This window comes from Dysidea avara, chromosome 6 (assembly GCF_963678975.1).
Source record: "Dysidea avara chromosome 6, odDysAvar1.4, whole genome shotgun sequence".
In the NCBI taxonomy this organism is placed as follows: Eukaryota; Metazoa; Porifera; class Demospongiae; order Dictyoceratida; family Dysideidae; genus Dysidea; species Dysidea avara.
In genome coordinates this window covers 7641662-7662525 of record NC_089277.1, presented here as the reverse complement: position 1 = coordinate 7662525, position 20864 = coordinate 7641662, and the positions used below count along the sequence as shown (strand labels likewise).

The 20864-nt window shown below is 35.4% G+C and overlaps 1 protein-coding gene and 1 long non-coding RNA gene across 3 annotated transcripts; one reads left to right on the top strand and one right to left on the bottom strand.

Annotated features, from left to right (window-relative positions):
• The first annotated feature begins 9234 nt into the window (after positions 1 to 9234).
• Positions 9235 to 10320, top strand: LOC136258373 (uncharacterized). The gene is made up of 3 exons (XR_010702765.1): positions 9235 to 9313; positions 10060 to 10158; positions 10207 to 10320. It is a non-coding gene; the product is annotated as an uncharacterized lncRNA (long non-coding RNA).
• An 86-nt stretch (positions 10321 to 10406) lies between these two features.
• Positions 10407 to 20610, bottom strand: LOC136258055 (uncharacterized). 2 transcript variants are annotated; one of them, XM_066051361.1, is made up of 17 exons: positions 18311 to 20610; positions 17890 to 18254; positions 17741 to 17836; positions 17598 to 17681; positions 16968 to 17021; positions 16334 to 16609; positions 16198 to 16281; positions 16057 to 16143; positions 12976 to 13104; positions 12624 to 12725; positions 12456 to 12581; positions 11641 to 11709; positions 11314 to 11595; positions 11173 to 11262; positions 11038 to 11121; positions 10930 to 10983; positions 10407 to 10876 (listed from the first exon to the last, which is right to left on the bottom strand). In XM_066051361.1, exons 1-17 carry the CDS (start codon positions 20191 to 20193, stop codon positions 10587 to 10589), a joined length of 4155 nt encoding a protein of 1384 aa, XP_065907433.1. In that variant the 5' UTR covers positions 20194 to 20610; the 3' UTR covers positions 10407 to 10586. The 2 variants fall into 2 exon arrangements, with proteins under 2 accessions (XP_065907433.1, XP_065907434.1); XM_066051362.1 differs by having other exon boundaries at positions 12456 to 12572; positions 18311 to 20607.
• Positions 20611 to 20864: the final 254 nt, after the last annotated feature.

Sequence of the window (20864 nt, the reverse complement as noted above, 5' to 3'; positions counted from 1 at the left end):
AATACATGCATGCAGCTACGCAAAATTTATAGATTTATAATGCATTGTTATAGCCAGCTATTATGACTGCTGCATGTCTTTAAGTTTAAATTTGGTGCTTATTTGAATGAGTATTGCTTATGTGTGAAGGTTGCAATTGCTCAGCTGGTATGCATGCACTGTATAATTACAACTAGTGCACTAATCACAACTTAACATTGCACAATATATATTAAAGGTAGCAAAGCCTGTGTCACAGTGATATATGTTTCCCCGGGTAACGTGTGTCCCGCACACATATCACTAGGGATCCGTGTTTCCCCGCACACATATCACTAACTCGCTAGCGACCTACAAGTCACAGTGATATGTGTTTCCCCGGGTAATATGTTTCCCCTTTATAAAGTCATGTGCAACGTACGTAGTGTTAGCAAAGGCGCACATGCACTTTTAATAATCATAGCTACTCATACCTATAGCTACAACTAATACTATAATTATACATGTTGATGGAAGAAATCAAGCCATTCACTGGCATTCAACTATAACTGTGCTGTGATTTGTAGCTATAGCATCAGTTTAATAAAACAGTAGCTACAAGTACATGTGTACAATAAAATACTATCTCTAGCTATATAGAGTAAATCATGTGATTGCAGCTATGTATAACTAATCAATGTAGCTACAAAATAACTTTGGCATGTAGTCAGTCATTATCTACCCCATTGCCGGTTCTATCTGGGGTTCCTCAAGGGAGTATTTTGGGACCCCTATACTCTTCATTATTTACATGAATGATTTACCATCTTGTGCTACCATCAGTAAAACTTTACTATTCATTGACGACACCAAGATTTATAATTTATAATACTGTTTGTAGTCCTGGAGATATTTCACTGTTTCAAAATGATTTAGACTTAGCAACTTTGTGGAGTACAAGATATAATTAAGTTCTTTAATCCAAAAAAGAGTGTCCATCTATATTAATGCAAAAGTCATCACTAATTACAAAATAGCTGACACACAGGTTTTAACAAATAGTTCACTTAAAAATCTCGGTATTATAATATCATCAGACCTATCTTGGGATCAACACTATAAAAACATAATCCCTAAGACCTACAGAATGTTAGGACTACTCCATCGCAGCTTTAGCAAGCATCAAACAGTGACAGCCAAGAGAACTTTGTATATTTCCATTAGTGAGATCGCAAGTTATATACTGTTCAGTGATTTGGAAACCTAACCATATCAAATAGGGGCGGATCCAGGGGGGGCTTTGGGGGCTGAGGCCCCCTTCATATTTAGGCTTTACTTTATCAATATGATGCTGAGAATTATAATGAAATTTTGTCTTAGCATAATTATATGATCACTAATAATACAAATACTCATAAAACCACCTTATAAACATTTTTCCAAGGTATTATCAGTGAATTTATGCTAAAGTTTATGCAACAAGCATTGGAAGTTTACAAGATCGAGATACTCTAATACAGCAGTCAGCTAACTACTCTAATAGAACATTCACTGGAAACATGTAGTTGGTTCTGTTATGAAATTTTTCCAAATCTTCCTGCACCTATACATACAATGAAGTGCATTGGTCTGTTTAAAGGGCTTCATTCATCCACTTGTGTAGTTAATATGTATGGAAATACTTAATTCAGGTGCATAATTTCCATTGAAAATGCTCTCAGATTCAATCTTGTATTGTTCAAATTTCAAAATTTTCCACGTTCAACATTATTATTTTAACATGCACCTATTCAGTGTTGTGCAATTGTGAGAGGGGTGCATCATGTACTTGGTTGTCTGTACCTACCCAAACTTTTCCATTAGCAAAATGCTTCAGAGAGCCATACCTATAATCTAAAGGCAGTATATATAATCTACAGGCAGAAAATATTGTGAATTTTATGTGGGAATGTCTCCAAATTGCAGTATTTTAGCATCTATTTTTCAAAATTTCCTGGTGGGGGCATGCCCCCAGACTCCCTATAGTTCGAGCATGCTTTGCACACCTCTACCCAAGGGATTAGTACCTTGAGTTAGCCCCCCTTTATAAATCCCAGATCCGCCCCTGTCAAGGACATCACACTTATTGAGCAGGTCCAGAGAAGAGCAACAAAGTTTATTTTAAATGACTATATAGTTCTGATTATTAGTATAGCTAGTATAATTATTGTATTAGCTTGTATAGTAGCTATATAGCTAGTTAGCTAACTATAGCTATATACATGCAATATGCATGGTGTCTATTAGCTAGATAGCAATATATCTACTGAATGGTTGGATCGCGTACTGTTTGCAACTAGCCATAGGACCTTGGAGTTACTGCACGATGGCTATATCTTAGTGGGAAACACGGATCCCTGGTGATATATGTGCGGGGAAACACGAATCCCTAGGAATATGTGTGTGCGGTGAAATATTTAAAAAATCGCTACGGGAAACACATATCACTGACAGCTTTAGGTGGGAAACACGAATCCCTAGTGATATGTGTGCGGGGAAACACGGATCCCTAGGGATATGTGTGCGGGAAACACGTTACCCCGGGAAACTTATATCACTGTGACACCTGTTTCAATTTCTCCACCAAAAGCTGTTTAATTTAATAATGTTGTGTTTAAATGGTTGTGTATAGCTGTATAGTCACTCCATACATGGCAACCAGTTAATGAATGACTTTTTAATTTAATTGTCAACATGATGTCAAGGCACAGCAACTCTTATTGTTGATATTTCCATTCATGATGCTATGATCTCTATAGGGTGTGTGCATGAACTAATGTGATAGGGAAAGTATGAATCCATATAGCTATATATTAATCATTAGAAGGACAAAATAATAATTTCTTAATCCATGCAAGTCATAGCAAACTTCTTTAGCATTTCATTGACTTGTCCTGTGGGCAGTAGTATGCTCATCAAAACATATTACAGCCAACATCAAGCAAAGATTTTGAACAATCAATTATGCAGGACATTTAAAAGCTGCCAATAGCTATGGAGCTAACAATATACCATTCTATAACTGTTATTATAACAACTATGTAGCTAGTCCATGTACTTTAATTTGTAAACTTGCCAATAAAATGATATTTTGATGGCTATATAGAATTATAGTATGCATGGCTAATGTCACAATGCATGTTGTGTATAGCTGTATAGTATTATGGACTCTTAATAATGGCAAAAGTGAGCATATAGCCAGATGACCAGCTAAATGACCTTACTTTAGTTATAGCCTGATATCATCATGTCAATCTACTATATGATTAGATTATAGCTACAACTCAGACTTCACACAAAAATTTGTTTTACAGTGAAAATTAATGAACTGTAACTATCTCACACAATTGCTAAGCAACTTACAGGAAAAAGGCATCCTTGCCCAGTTAACAAAGCAATCCTTTCTAGGTAATATATTATTCATAGCTACTCATTCTAGGGTGTGTGCATGAGATAATGTGATAGCTAGGGGAAGTAAGGTACATAAGTTGGCTACTGGGCTGCAGTATAATCAAAAGTGATATACATATCTATACAGTGTAATTATTAGCCATATACAGTTTACTAGTTATGTACACTACAAGCAACTACATATATAATTATTTTAATTTATGTCAATACAGAGCTTGCAATTGATTTCTATAACAATATTATAATACCATGGATGAGGATGTGAAAGACCAACGTGTCCATGATGACAAAAAAGAAGAAAACCCTTCAAATTCACCTGGAGAAAGTTTTATAAAATTGCTGCGCTCTAAGTTACCTAATTATATTGTGAACTGCTTTATCACTGCTGGCTGTGATACAATGGATGTCGTTAAAGGCATAGATGACCAAAAGCTAAATGATATAGAAGAGTTTATTAATAAACATTTTCCAAAAAACACAAAATACTTTCATCCTGATTTTGATAGGTGCATATTTCCACCAGGTCACAGAACAAGGGTTAACCATGTAATAAAAGAAATATCAGGTATTTCTCTTTTTGGACCAAGAAAGCGCACATCGACTGCAATTCATCCAAAATCAGTGAAAAAAGTAAAAACAATTACACCTGATTTAGCCACTGAAGAAAATGTAGAACTAAGTTTAAAAGAATGGTATACTAAGGTAAGGAATCAAATTGTAGTATGGCAGCGTAAACCAGAAACTGACAAAGATTCTAAGGAACTTGCTGAAAACACTGATTATGAAATTAAAATTACCAAAAACCGCCTTATGGATACAGAGACTACAGGACCATCAATTCATATACTATGCAAATGTGGAAAAAAGTCTACCTTAGGTACTAAAGGCACAAGTGTACTCTTATGTAACTGGAAAAGGCATGTTAAATCATGTGTCCCTAAACAAAAAGACAAGAAGCCAGTTATTAAAGGTGCACAACTTCATGATTACTTAAAGGCAGCATCTAGCAGCCAGAGTTCAGTAACAATAAAAAAAGAGCAACAAAATTTTGACAAAGCCCCTCCTGCAGACACATCTACAAATGAAGTGACAGTACAAGATGTAGGAGGGGCAGTTGTTAAAAAAAAACAAACATACTGACTGGTCACGTGATAGCAGAAACACTATAAAACTGCTAGAAGCAGGTGAGGCTCCTGGTCAAACAAAAATAACAGATTACTGTGAACTTATAAAGAAAATTGATGCAGTATTAGTAGAACATTCAGATTTGGTGGATCAAACAGAGCTGAAATTCACCGTAGAGGAAGTTACAGGAAACAATTTTCAATCATTTTTCAATGAATTACTGCACAATGCAGAAAAGAACTCTTTGAAATTTCCAACACAAAGGAGACATAGTAGCATAATAAAACAGTTTGCCACTGCTTTTTTTTGTGTACAGTGGACCAATTGCATACAACTTCATACATAAAAATATCCCTGAGTGTTTACCTTCATTACGAACTGTACAAAGGATTGTTCACAGCTCCTACACTTTTCACACCGAAGGTATTTTTTATTTTAAAGGATTAGAAGAGCACTTGAGTCTTTACAATGCTGCAAAAGTTGTTTCTGTAAGTGAAGATGCCACTAGGCTAGTTGCTCGTGTGGATTATGACAAGGACACAGACAAGATGATTGGTTTTGTCTTGCCATCAAATGAAAATGGCATTCCTCTTTCAAATTCATTCATTGCAATATCATTTGATTTTGCAAAAGAAGCATTCTCCTCAACAGAAATTGGAAAATATGTTTTAGTGTACATGGCACAGCCTCTGGAAGAAAATGTGCCTGCATACTGTTTAATGTGCACTGTAACCAACAATAAATATGATGCTGAGCTAATTACTAAACGTTGGAAATATATTTATGAAGAATGCTCTAAACTAGATATTATGGTGGTCAGTTATGGGGCTGATGGTGACTCGAAGCAGCTACGAAGCATGAAATTATTAACTGGATTATTTAATAAATCATCAGCAAAATTTAATGGCAAAATGCCTTTGACAATATCATCCAGTTTAAAGGTACCAGACAAGTGGAAGTCATGGTTTTTATTGGAGAATCCAACTTCTATAGCCTACGTACAAGATACTATTCATTTAGCAGTAAAATTGAAAGCCAGGTTAATGAAGACATCTATGATATTGCCTTTTGGGGGGTTCTCCGCTGGTATTCAGCATCTTCGAATTGTTCAACAATCATATGGTAAAGATCAACATGGATTACGTGAAAAAGACTTAAACCCAATTGATTGGCAAAACTTTGATGTTGTTACTCGAATTACCAGCACTTCTGTTATGAATATTTTAGAAACAATGCCAGATGCAACAGGCACAAGACTATTTTTAGATATGATCAAACATGTCATCAATAGCTACTTGAGCAGAACATCTGTTCCTTTAGAATGCATCAGACATGCATGGTATGCAGTGTATTTTTTGTCGATACTGGCATTATTGGCTGTTGAACAATTCTAATTACAACCTAACAGATAACTTTATAACCTCAAATGCCTATTGCTGCATTGAATTAAATGCACATGCACTGATTATCTTATTGATGAACCTCCGTGATTCTAATCTAAGTTCTAAAGATAAGTTTTACCCATGCCTTTTAGGATCCCAACCCTGTGAAAAAGCTTTTAGAGCAATGCGAAGTATGTCAGGAATTTTCTCAACTATAATTAACTTCAGTATGCTTGGGTTTTTAAGAAAACTGCATCGGATGCACATACAGCTCAAATTAGAGGGTGAGATGAAAAAGAGTGGCATTATTACCCCACGTGCTAGTAAGCATTCTCAGACAGATGCCAGAATGATACCCACAGTCACTGATATAACAAATGAAAGAATTCTTGAAAAGGTAAAACAAGCCAAAGTTGAGGCTCAAAATGCAATGCAAAAGCTTGGTATTGCTGAATCATTAAAGCATGATGGAGAATGGATCAATCCATGCAGTGAAAAAATTGATGTTGACATCAGTGATGATGATTCTGACTCTGAGGATAATATAGAAAATGATGACAATAGCATGAATAATAATGCTAAAAGTAATTCAAACATTCTTACAGTTGATGATGTAACACAGCTTTGTGCAGATGTTGATAATTTAAAGGCAGAGGGAATTAAAATATCTGACAAAGCAACAAGTTGTCTACCTTCAGAGCTCCATAGTGAACCTGATATTCATACTGAAGTTGATGACCAGTTGTGTGTTGATAAAAAGGATATAAAATCTTCATACAACCATGATACTTTTTTTGAAATTAATGTCAACAAGAAAATGTTTAAGATACATAAAGTTACAGCTGTTTGGTTATTACAGGAAGGTGAAAAGGTGTCATCGGATCAATTGTTTCGGGTGCGTAGTCAACAGCCCTACAGTAAAACAAAAAACTTAACAGAAGATCTTAAAGATTCAGCTACAGTTCCGCACACCAGTGAAGTTATTTCTGTAGGCAATTTCTGTGTTTTCTTTAGTGATCACACTTCACCAAACCAGAGATGGAAAATTGGCAAGGTTCTTCAATTTTCTCAATATAAAGAGAGACTTAAGGGCAAGCAACAATATCTTAGTAGACACGTTTCAATAAAAGATTATCTTCAAAAAATGGGTGTGCTTTGTACATGGTATGATATCGATATTGAGTAAAATTTAGATCTTACAGAACCCACAGATACAAATGTAAAGTTCTGTCAGTTATGTAGCAGCGCAACCACCTATCAAGTTCATTACTACCATCCATTGACTAAATATGTCTGTACTATTCCTTTGAGTTGTTTTATTAATAGCAACACAACTCTACAATTCGAAAGCATACTAGATATCAATCAGGATAGTGCTATGGCTAACTCTACCAAAACTCTAGTATAATCTCTCAAGATACTTTTACACAAATTAATGATATTGTTCCAGAAAAGCAGACAGAAAAGAGCAAGCTAGAAACACTTTACCTAGAATGCAGCAACTCAGAGACAAAAAAGAATGGATTAAGATTGGGATATATGAATTAACAGCTGCTGATAAAGAGATTGTTACTATAGGACAGGAACTAAATGATAACCACATTAACGCGGCACAATTGCTTATAAAGCAATCTTTTCCAGAGTTAGGTGGTTTACAAAATACATTCTCAAAAATCCCACTAGAACACTCTGCGACAAGTATGGTGGTACAAATTATCCATGTAAACAATAATCATTGGGCTGCATTGTCTTCATTCAATAATAGTATTTCATATTATGATTCAGCTTATACAACGTTATCTCCAAGCACAAAGAAAATGATTGCAAATTAATTTCATTTCCAGTGTAACAGTGCAAATCTATATATAAACATTAAAGATGTACCACATCAAAGTGGCATAGTAGATTGTGGCTTATATGCAGTAGCATACATTACATCTATAGCATATGGCAATGATCCCTCTGCCATGGTCTTTTGCCAAGAAATGTTAAGACCACATTTTGTGAAGTGTTTAGAGCAGAAAATGCTCACTGAATTCCCGGTAAATAAAAACAGAAGGCCAAAACCCCCAAAGCTTTATGAAATTGTGTTGTACTGCATATGCAGACTCCCAGATGATGGTGAAAACATGGTGTATTGTGAGGACTGTGATGACTGGTATCACACTAAATGTTTAGGATCAGCTGGAAAAGTACCAGAAGATTTGGAATGCAAGTGTGGTACAGTTCTTTCTATTACAAAATAACTAACAATATGTAATCTGTGCATGTGCGTACTATAAGGCACTGTATGGCATTGTATCACTTTTACTTATATTTTTCATGTTTGTGCCATGCTTTAGCAACTTATGCACTTTATAGCTAGCTATACGTATTTTCATGTATATTACTTACACACACATAATATTGTATACAGTGATTACAGTCCCTTTGTACATCTATATATTTATAGTAATACAAAATGTATTGATGCATACCAAGAAGTATATACTCCACGTATGTAGTATATACGTATATAGATCACAAACATATAGCTATATGCTACAATTTTTATTTAGCTAGCTATATGAAACAATACAAGTTGGCAAAACATTAGTGCACACATATGCAGTTAATGCTTATGCATATATATGTAATCGATATAAATATCACTGTCTCTCATGTACTGCACTGAAAATCTTGAAGTGTCTGTTAACAAGATAAATACGATTAAGTCATTCTTTGTCCTTAGGATTTCGCCTGACATGCTATATAGCTATAGCCTCGAGCTATTGAAGTAATGCATGTGTCTGGTCGGTTTTAAGAGAACTGCATGGAACTCACTGCATAATATCATTGGTATAATTATATTTTTTAATACTAGATACCAATATAACGGAAAACTGATACAGCATTTCAAATACAGAACTGAAAAGAGAAACTGAAAAGAAAGTTTCTGCCTTGCTCAAACTGTGGGCAGTGAAGCACCGTCTGAAACTCTTCATGCCCATTAACTCGCCCATTAACTCGCCCCTTAACCACGCTAGGATTGCGCATCATACAGCTTGCTATGTAGTAATAGATGCTCAGTGAACATTTCACATCACTCACAATAATCACCTCTCACTGTACGTTGAATAATAACCTTCCTCGTACTTAATTCCTTCTGAAATCCGGTGGAAATATCACAGAAATTGAAAATTATATAAGAAATCAGAGCAGAAATCGGAAATTACACAAGAAATCGGAAAATAAGACAAGAAATCAGAAATCGCTTAAGAAATCGAAAATCAGGTAAAGAAATCAGAAATCGGAGGCATTAATTTGTTGATTTCGAAATCTCGTACACCGATTTTGCCCGTGTCGGACCCCTCGGATGAAAGTGAAGTGTTGCTGAGGGTTTAATAGCTATAAATGGTGTTAGTTAAGGCAACCACATGCATGTTACTGAAATACAGTGGCATATAGTTGTTTGCTATGACAAATTGTCAGTACAACAATGTGTATGTATTTAAAAGGGGCCGCGGGGTTTCTGTCGAACCCCAGAAACCCATCTAGATCCGCCATGCGCTGGGACTACTCCAACTTGTTTCAGTTCTTTTTATCAATGTGCTATGGTCCCTACTCTAGTTGAAAATTCCATTTTTTTTCGTATACTTGTTTCAGTTAAGAGCTATAGTTAATTCAGTACTAACACTACTGTATGAAAAGTTAGTAGTTAATTTGTACTTCGTACTTAAGAGCTCTTACTTTCACTGTGAAAAAAATGGGATATAATATGGTATTTCCAGTGGCTTATTGAATACAAATAAGCTTTAATATAAACCCTGTATTATACTCGTGTTATAGTTTAGTATAATACATACTATACTATTACATATATGGTTTCAGTTTATTTACCACATTACCTGAAATAGCTTATATCGAATATAATACCCACACTATACCATCACATACATGGTTTCAGTATGTTTAACACATTAACTAAAGCCTTACATGAGATTGTTAGTATAATACAGGTTATATCAAGCTTTTTTGTATTCAATAAGCCACTGGAAATACCATCTTATATCCCTCTTTTTTCACAGTGTTTTATACATGTGCGCATCATTCATTGCTGTTGTTGTAAGCTAACAACTGTTAATATTACATGCTAATTGGATAGGAGTAGGTCTGGTTCCTTCATGGTTACCCCTCGGATGGTAGTGTCTACTAGCAACTACATGGTAGCTATGACTACCAATATAAACCATAAAACAAACAGGTAAACTACGTATATCCGAAACCTTGCTCTTTTGATAGCTATCTATAGGACATTATATAAGACTGAGCTGTCAGCAAACTGAATTATGGTCAGACACAGAGGCTATTTGGACAGCAAATGTCCAGTGACTTACTGTTATATTTGTCTCTGATTGCAGTATTAAAGCATTTTGTCAAAATGTTTGATTGTCCAATTTGTCACAATTGTACCTCATCAAATATTTACCCCATATGATAGTTGTTGTTTGGATTTATATTAATATAATTATTTTGTACAACAAAATTACAATATCTCACACAGTTAAAATGACAGCTGTATGTAAAATCTAAAACTGTTCTGCTAACCAACATAGCATAGCATTGTGAATATCTACAGAACAACCATAAACAATTAGCTACACTTTAACATTTAGTGTTCATGTAGACATTCTAACAAGGTAACAATGCCATTTCATTTTTAATCAGTTCAGCGACAGCTGTACAACCTCTCGTTTCTTTAAGAACCTTCAAAAGTGTGGACCAAGTTTTAGGTCCAATCCCATGATCAAGGGAGAGCCAGTCTCTCAGGAGCTCCTGACAACATTCCTCAGGATAGTTTCTGTATTTGACCTCAATATTTTTAATTATCCAATATTCAAATTCAAGAGAATCAGCAACATTCTTCCAGTTGGCTGCAATCTTTTGTACAACTATATTGTTTAAGTGTTTCATTTTTGGTTCTGAATAATAACAAATGATTGTGAATAAAGAATAACACATTTCTTAGGCTCACTTTGGTCTAGTATATTAGATGTCACGGCACAGTCTGTTGTTTGTACTTTGTCACCTACACAGAAGTGCATACTATAATGTGGTCATACATGAGCTATATGTAAACAACCTGGATCACTGCAGTCTTGAAATTTTACATGCTGCATTTGGTTGGGCTCATTTTGGGTCACTGTTGACTGTCCACGGTGCTCAGCTGTATAGGGAGATAATGCTGACTGTTGTAATTCAATGATCATGTGCTAACCAGAATTCTTTTGATGATTTGTATCACTTGGAGGACCTCGTTGAATCATTTCACTGTCTTTGTTAATAGGAAGTGCCTCATCATCAGTGGCTGTTGTGTAGTATTGGTAAATATAGTGCTGTACACTTGGTCTTTGCTAACCTTCAATTTTCAGCTCATGACAAATTTCTTCAGCAACAACTCTTAATTGGCAACTTTCTTTTAAAGTTGTTATCAGTGTAGACCAGGTTTTTGGTCCAACAGATTCGGCACTCTTTAACCATTTTCTGAAGACTTCTCCACAACATCTTGTTGTATCAGTTCTGAACTTCTCTTCCACATGATCAATTGTTGACGTTGCCAACTCCAGAAATTCTGCAACTATTCTCCAGTCTGCTGCAACTTTTGGGATCACATGTTTGTGGAGTAGCTTCATTGTTGGTTCTGTGTATAAAAGTTAATAGAGGAGCTATCACAAAGTAATGTTACCTTGTTCTGTAATACTGTTACCAATGATCATGTTTGAAGATACATTGGTGGATATTTCCCGATTCTGATCTACATATACAAATACACCACACATTATAGTTATTTATTATGAACATGATGACAACAATACACTAGTTAGTTTATGTATTCATTAAATTGTAATTAATATTCTTATAAACCACTTCTATCGTTTATCCAATAAATTGTTTAGCTAACATGCAACTATGCATGTATAGCCACCATAATTTGTGACCAGGCCTGCAAAAATAGGGTATATGGTCTACTTTTTCAAACTTTCATGACTCTTGATGCTATTAAGCTACATACAAATTCTGGCACTTATTAGCCATTTAATCAGCATTATAACACAAGTTACAGAATGCAGATAGTTCACCTCAACACTGCTGGTTGTGTGATGAAGCATTGTTAGTGCCCACATGCCCTGTTTTTGCAACCCTAGTCACATTTTGTCAATCCACATTAGCATTATAGCCAACATAATTTCCTTAAAGTAAGACTTTATATATTATAACTAGCATAACTAGTATAATGACTACCATAAAACTGTTTGCATACAAAAATTTATCAAACTCAGATATTTCTTTCGGATGGATCCCAGTATAGCTAACCCACTATCAAATAACAGAACAATATTAAGATAATATAATGTAACAGGTGAGGAAATGTTAGGAAAAGATAAAGAAATCACACAAACTGATTTCAACAGACCAAACGCTTGCTACAACAGATTTATATAACAAGAGATAGTTAATAATAGTTTTAAATGTGTGCTTATGTATAGGTATACAACTAACATGATGATGATTGTGCAGCAAGTTCAGCTTGTGATGGCATTACATATGAAGGTGGATGTGTATCTGTGTTGTGCACATGTACTTCAGGATCTAATGTCTTAGTAACATTGACTTCACCTAAACACACTAGTTAACATGTATAGAAGTACATAGTTAAGTTTGGCTAACCTGATGAAGTGTTAAAATTACTGCTGGTTGTAACAGTGGGGAACTGCATGTCAGTAGGATGAGCATGTGACCTTTCATCTTTCTTTACATGTTGCTTCAGGGCTGCAAAAGGATGTGTAAAGTTTATAGTAGAATAATAATGTTGGTAGAGCTACAAAGGGTAAGGTGAGTACAAATCACAATCAGAGCCTAAGGAAGCAAATACTTGTGACAAACTGACAGTAACTACAGTTCAGGTTTGGCTGGTAAAGTTCTTGATAGTGTAACCCATGTGAAGTAAAATAGATGGCCAGATTAAACATAACATTTCTATTTAATGCAAACATTATTGCTATGCATCATTAAAATTAACCTGCTGTTGGTTTGAGAGCAAATTCACTTCTAGTTGGTGGTTGTGTTATGTCTGATGGAGAATGTGAAACAGTGTCGAAGACATTAGGAGAAAGTGCTTTTTGAATTGTTTCAGCTGTCCTGACTGTACCTGTGAGTAATGTTAGGGTCATTCCATACCAAATCAACAAAAAAAAATCCGGACCCCTTTCGATTTTCGTGAAATTTGGCACAAACATGGCCCCTTTCAAGAAACTTTCTCACACCAAAATTTGGCTCATTTCATAGGTCTCCCTTTAAGTTATGACCACTCAAAGTTTCTGCTGAAAATTTTATTTTGCTTACATGTCTTCAATAAAATGGCCATAACTTTGCTTGTGATTGACGTAGAAACATCTGGTTTAGATTTTTGAAATACTTATTAAATTCTCTTTCTGGTGATATATAATGTTTTATAATCGTTCAAAGGAAAAGGTCAAACCACAAAAATGTAGCTTTTTCCTTTGATCTTAATTTTCAAAAATATATATTCTTTAATTAAATATATTTTTGGTTTACATGTTGCTCTAATAACTACCATTCATCACTGTGAGTTTAAAGTTGGGACCAATAGTAGATCATGAGTTATAAGTGTTAATGTGTAGCCTTGTAATCACTGTTGTTTGTATGGTTCAAATATGCAAAGATGTAATACAAATTGCAAGTAACTTTATATAATAGTACGTCACAATTATTTTATACATTGTTGGTTTGTAAGTAAAGTTAATTTGTTTATGTTTTGTAAGAAAACCCTGTAAAAGCTTGTAATTAAATACATATACTCAAGTAATTTACCCCTTATCAAGCTTGTATATATTGTTTCTGATTATGACACCAAGTCGAATATTCAAGTTCAATATTTCATCATATAGTAGTGAAATATTGAACTTGATGAGATTTTCACTAGCTACAGTAACTGCTACTGTTAGCATTTAATGCTGATTGTTGATATGCAAGTACGTATTTTGATACACAAATGTAGCTATAGTGGAAACTGTCTAAGCCAGTAAGGCCAATTTTTTTTGGCCTTAATAATGTAGGTGGCTATTTATATAGTTTGATGTGTACAAATCTTTTACTTGAACAATTTAAAGTTGGCCCTTAATAGAAAGGTGGCCTTTCATTACAGGTGGCTGCTAAGACAAGTTCCACTGTAATTTGAAACACTTACAAATAAAACAATGTTATGTAGCTGCATTCACACAGGCATGAATGTTTCAATATTGTAATCTACTAGAGCTTTTCTAACAAGTAGTAATGAACAACTGATGTAGTATTAACATTCTTTTCAACTTATACCTTCAAAAATTCAATTGTGTACTGATATCAATGTATCAAGTTTCCATGTGAATGATTGTAGAGACTGTCATGCAATATGCACCAGTTTTAGTCTCAACTTTTACTATAACACTCTGATTTAACTTTGAAGTTAGTTGCGTTGACCCTTTCTTCAATCGATTGTTGATGTATTTCACTTAAAGCTATAGATACGCATCAGTGTGCAATTGCTGTAGTGAATCTTTGTACAATGTAATTTCTATGGAACATTTCTATGATTCTATGATTTTCAATTATAGAATCAAATTATGAGCTACATTGCTATTTTTATCATGATACAGCTGATGTATGGAGCTTAAGCTACCTTAGGGCCAAAATTTATAGGCCTTAATGTGTAGGTAGCTGCTTAATACATTTGCATAAGTGTACAGCAACAATTTAAAATTGGCCTTATTGGAGTGGTGGCCTTTCTATACAGGTGGCCACTTTCCACTCTATTCCATCAAATGTTTAATTTGACGAGTAAGACAATACATAGTGGTTTTAGAAGTGTACATTTTTCCAGCAAAGGCATTATTTATAGGTTCAAACATATAAAGGTGGCCTTTAAGTGGCCATGCAGTAGTAGGCATTCCCTTTCAGAGTATGATTCAGAGTGATATACAGTGTAACATATCTTAGCAGCTACCTTAAAGGCCACCTTTTTATAAGGGCCAACTTAAAATAGAATATTTCTACTCTAATGCAACTATATGAAGCAGCTATCTAGGTATTAAGACCAAGAAGCTTTGGATATCACTAAGACATGACATTTTGATTCCACTTTACATGTACATATGTATGAATAACTGTGCATGTCGTTTGCATCCATTATACACGCGTATAAGATTGGAAACTATCATCATAATCTGTGGCCGAATATTATTGTACAGTAAGTAAAATTGAAAGAATACATTGGAATATCATTAGTTGTACAGTAAATCCCTTATAAATATAGCTACCTCTATAATAAGACCACCTCTATTTATAGGACACTGAACTTACAGCAAAAACATAATCAGTGATTCTTTTATTAGGCAGCCTTATTATTGCTCCAACTTTCTTAGCTTTAAAAGTGGCTCTGTTAGTATGGTTTCAGTGTACTGAGCCCTTGTCAATACAAACCCTAACTATTTTAATGCATAAAATGATTTTTGACATACTAATATAAGGTAACTTGCAATTGGTATTGGAAATTACACTAAAAATACCATACAAACAGCAGTGATTACAAGGCTACACATTAACACTTATAACTCATGATCTACTATTGGTCCCAACTTTAAACTCACAGTGGTGAATGATGGGTATTAGAGCAACATGTAAACCAAAAATATATTTAATCAAAGAATATATATTTTTGAAAATTAAGATCAAAGGAAAAAGCTACATTTTTGTGGTGTGACCTTTTCCTTTAAGCAATTATAAAACATTATATATCACCTGAAAGAGAATTTAATAAGCATTTTAAAAATCTAAACCAGATGTTTCTATGTCAATCACAAACAAAGTTATGGCCATTTTATTGAAGACATGTAAGCAAAATAAAATTTTCAGCAGAAACTTTGAGTGGTCATAACTTAAAGGGAGACTTATGAAATGAGCCAAATTTTGGTGTGAGAAAGTTTCTTGAAAGGGGCCACGTTTGTGCCAAATTTCATGAAAATTGAAAAGGGTCCGGATTTTTTTTTGTTGATTTGGTATGGAATGACCCGTTAACATAATTTGTGGTAATATTTCAACTGACCTGAGTCACTGTCAGTATTCATTTTTGAATGCTTCATGTGAGGTTCATGTTCATTTGATAGTTCCTTTGTTTGTGGTTCATTATTTCCTGTAATACATACACAGTAAACAATTATACAGGTTTTGTATTAAGACCAACTACCTGTATGATTATCACTGCCAAAGGTAGAAAGTTGTTGGAAACTGTTATTGCAGTCACTGGGTTGAAAACTGGTTAGAATTTCACCTAGTGGTAGCACTATGTAAAACACACATGAATTGCCAAGTTCATTACTTACTTTTCAGTTCCTGCTCAACTTCTTGACTGACTGTAGGTAGCTTTTTAATCACTTTCAGTGTTGCGATTAGTGTGGACCACGTCTTTGGTTGCAGTCCATGATCAGCATTGAGCCATTCTCTTAGCATCTCTTCACAGCACCTGACAGCGTCATCTTTATATCTCTCTTCAATGGCATTTATTATTGAAAACTCTAATTCAAGAAAGTCTGCCACTATTTTCCATTCAGATGAAATCTTTGGAACCACAATGTTATGTAGGAGCTTCATTTTTGGCACTATAAAACATTATAAAATTATCTCAAGGCAGTGGCTTTACTGTAGGGCTGGGAGATAATTTAAATAAAAAGATAATCTAGATACCTAAATCACCGATTGTAAATTACACAATGATTTTCATTATCGAGATAATAGTAAATCTCCATATCTAGTGTATATCAACCCTAGTCAGATGAAAATCCTTTGGAAAAGTATTGAATTAAATGAAGAACAGGTAAAATTTCTGACTTGACAAGGACTTTATGTCAACAAACTGTGCTTACAATATTGCATTATTATTGAGACAAAATGGTTGTCACTTATCGAGATATAGATTATACTATATATTATTGCACAGCCCTACTTTACTGTGATTACCTTGTTCAGTAATACTCCTTGGAGAAAGAGTAGAAGTGGACTGGAGAGACTGACCTGTAAGTTAAATTACTGGTATAGTAGCAAAGCCAGTGCAGTGCATCTGCAACTTTTCATATAAAATTAATGATATTTCTCATGACATGAAGTTTAGATGTAATGCCATAGCAGATTTGACTTTGGTGACTTTTATGGCCCTTTTGTACAAAAATTTGACTATTTTTGTCTTTAACTCCTTGAGGCTTTAATTGACTTGTTAAAACATGGTACCAGAACAAAGGCCTAGTTGAAAGAAATAACTTTATGGCAATAGTTTATTTTATTCTGAAGTTATGATCTTTAATATTAGCCATGAAATTGTACAGACTCGCATAACCAAATACAATTAATTTATACTCCAGGTAAATTTACAGGATTTGCAGCTGTAAATGTGATTATAATTTGGAATGAAATCACTTACTGATATCAAGATAAAAATTATCAATTGTTTTGGCATTAAAAGTCACAAAAGGTCAAAACTGTAATGGCATATTCTAAAAATGCATGTCAAGAAGTACATGCTATTCATGTGGAAAGTTTCATAAGTTGTACCATACCAGCTAATCACTACCTTGATTACTGATAACTACATACCTGACAACGAGAGATGATGAGCAACAGAGTCTACAGATAATGACTCAGAAGGATTAGGTTTCTTCAAAAGTTGCTCTTGTGTTGCTATGTATGTATAAACAATATACTCAGAAATGCTACAAAACAGTCGGTATACAACTTACTTGATAAACTCTGATCGGTTTGGCTTTGCTGGAGTTTGCTTAGTGCTAGGGAGACTATATCAGTAGGATCTTCATCCCCTTGCTTTAAGGGTTGAGCTTGATAAAGAAAAGGCTGCTTAACAAATTATACATAATGCAATCTTTCATACCTGTCAAGATCTTGTGGTAGTCAGTAATGTCAGCATGGACACGATTCACAGGACAGTATGTGGTGCTACTCTCAGTTGCCTTGTCCACTTTCAAGTGCATCTTCATGCACTGTGAACATGGTATGTAGCAAACCACTGGAGCCTTCGTGAATGTAGCAGTCATGTGTTGTTTCATTAGATCATCAATGAACTTCTGAACTGATCTGACAAGCTCATTGCTGTCAGTGAAAGCTCTTTCCTTCTCTACTGGAAGAAGATATGGCTCAGGGATGATTTTCAAACTGATTACGTGATGATCAAATTTTGGCTCCAGCTCATATATTTGACGTTTCCCCAGCTCCAAGCACACCCACTGGTATGTCAACCTGTACAGTAATACACACAATATGAAACCACTTAAATATAAATTGTATCATCTTACTTGAGCATGTCATACTGTTTTGTCCCATTCCATTCAGCACACTTCACAATCAATTGATCAACCAAGTGTTCTGGAATAAATTTGGCTGGGAAATAATAAAAGAAGTAATAACCAAAAACTGTGGAATAAGCAAGCCTTTCTGCAGGCAACAGATGGGGCACCAAAAACAAATGCTTCCCAGGTCCTCTGGGTTTTCGGCCAACTAGTGAAGTATTGCTAACATCAACCATCAGCTTGAAGCTGATCAGTAGTTCTGCAACACTCAGGCCAGGCAAATCCAACATCTTATGACCTCTAGCTATTTCATCTTTGGAAAACTGCAGCACACTCCATTCCAATAGCTCCTGTTCAAGCAGTCCTGTCTTCTCAAGCTTCTCCATGAAGAGTGCAAGTGGTGGACCAACAGGTCGACATTTCAGAGTGGTCAGGACGTATGTTAGGAGCTTGGTCAACCATTGTGGGGAGAGTATTATCATGCTGGACAGAGCAGAAACATTGTGGAAGTGAAGGAGGACACCTTTCTGGTGAAAATGGTGCAACATGGAAACTAGCTGCTTATCAGTGCAGATAATGCCACAACTCTCAGCAACCTCCCTTGCCAGTGATTTGTCAATGACGCACATTTTCTCCTGGTAAGCAAGCAGCATTAATTTCCTTTCCATTTTGACATATCGAATTGGACGGACCTTTCTGGTAATGGAGGCTGCATTCACCACCGTTCTTTTGAGCTTATTGATAACCACTGGGTTTCGCATTTCATTCTTATTGCTCACAAAGAAGATTGAAGAAGAACCCTTCGCAAACAGCTTGTTATTTTTAGACCCAGCAATGTGCCTGGCAAATGGCTTTGATGCTAACTCCTTGATTAGGGCTGGCACGATTATCTGAAAAGCCAATTCTGCAGCCTTTTCAATGTCAGGATCTAGCTCATCAATGTGAGTACCAACTAAAATGAATGTTGGTAACAGTATTGACAGGTCATCTCCATCAGTGCTTCTCCTGCTAATGCGAGAACTGATTAATTCCATCCAGTAGCATATCACCTTGATTGTTGATTTGGCTGGAGTAACATCATTGGCGTAACGACGTCCTGGTACCTCATAGAGTGACCTTCCTGCATTGAACACTATCAGACAGACAACTTCCTCTGAAACAAACAAGCCATGGGTATGTTGAAATATCTGTTGGCCAGCAAAATCCCACAGATGGATGTATTTCTTTTTTGGGTCATATTTTTCTGTCATGGCTTTCAACTCCTGAAATTCCTCCTTTGTTATGTAAACAAGCTTCTCCTTCCTGCTGTTGTGAGCATGGTGATGACCAGAATTAGTGTGCGCTGATTTATGGGGTTGTGCCTTTGCTCCTCTACTGGCTGAAGATGGTGGGATTTCTGATGATGCAGTGGGTGTAGGAAGTGCTGGAGTTACTGCAGCAATAGAACGTTGAGCTGGCTGTTGTGAAGTAGCCATACCAGAGGATGGCGAGATTGACCGAGGAATATCAAGAGAGCGGCAACATTCCCTTATTGATAAAAAGAATTCTGATTCCAACAGGGTTTGCTTTTGGAGGTCATAGATTTTTTGCTTTTCATTCATGAGTACCCAATTGGCAGCTGTTGTAACACTGATTTCCATTTGGTCTGCACCCTCAGTTGCAGGAGTGTTTTGAAAGCTGTTGCCTACAAAAGTGTCAATCAAAGATGTTTTCCCCGATCCTTCACATCCGAGTAGCACCACACGTGGATCTACTATGGGTAAAGTGCCATCCATGTATCCTTCATTAACTTCTTCAAGTGTCATGTTTGCAGCGTAGGAGCTCAAAGACCTAGGAAATATGGACTTCGGAATAGTTGTTGATTTATGTGTAGCGGCTCCACTGTGCATGCCCAACTGTGATGATTCTGTATGCACTTCAGTCTTGCTCCTTTCAAGGACTGCTTCAAACTGAAGGAGACCTAAAATTTCCTCTTGAAAATTCTAAAATGCAATCAGTATAGCTAAAAACCATTTACACGTTTCCAACGAATATTATTGCATATATAAGTATTATGGTATTTTGTATGGGAGGATTAAAGCACTAAAGAATGCTTTATTAGTCACAAAGTAGCAAGGTTGGTAGAAGACCGTAAGTTATGACCGTTTAATCAAGTACCTGTAGTTTATTTTCCATATTGTCACTCACTGTACAAATCAATTTTTCTGTTGTTGCCACTTTGTAGCCCTGTATCTTATGGCTTCTAGAGCTGAAACTTCAGTTGACCATTCTTTTGGCTATCTACATGAAGAAACTGTAATAAAATGGAATTCGAAAATGCACTAACATGTGGGGTTCTTGCAGATCCAGTTGCATACAGTCAGTCAGTAGAAATTTTGTTAAAAGTTTCTGTAGCAACTAATCAGAAATATTTTTTGGCAGCTCTAAAGACACTTTTGGACTTTATTTCACCTAACCAATGCTGCCAAAGCACCGTGAATGTATGATACATGAGGCTGGTTTCTGGATAGTATTTTTTGTGAGTAAGTGTAAAAACTTCCATGATCCATAATATACAATT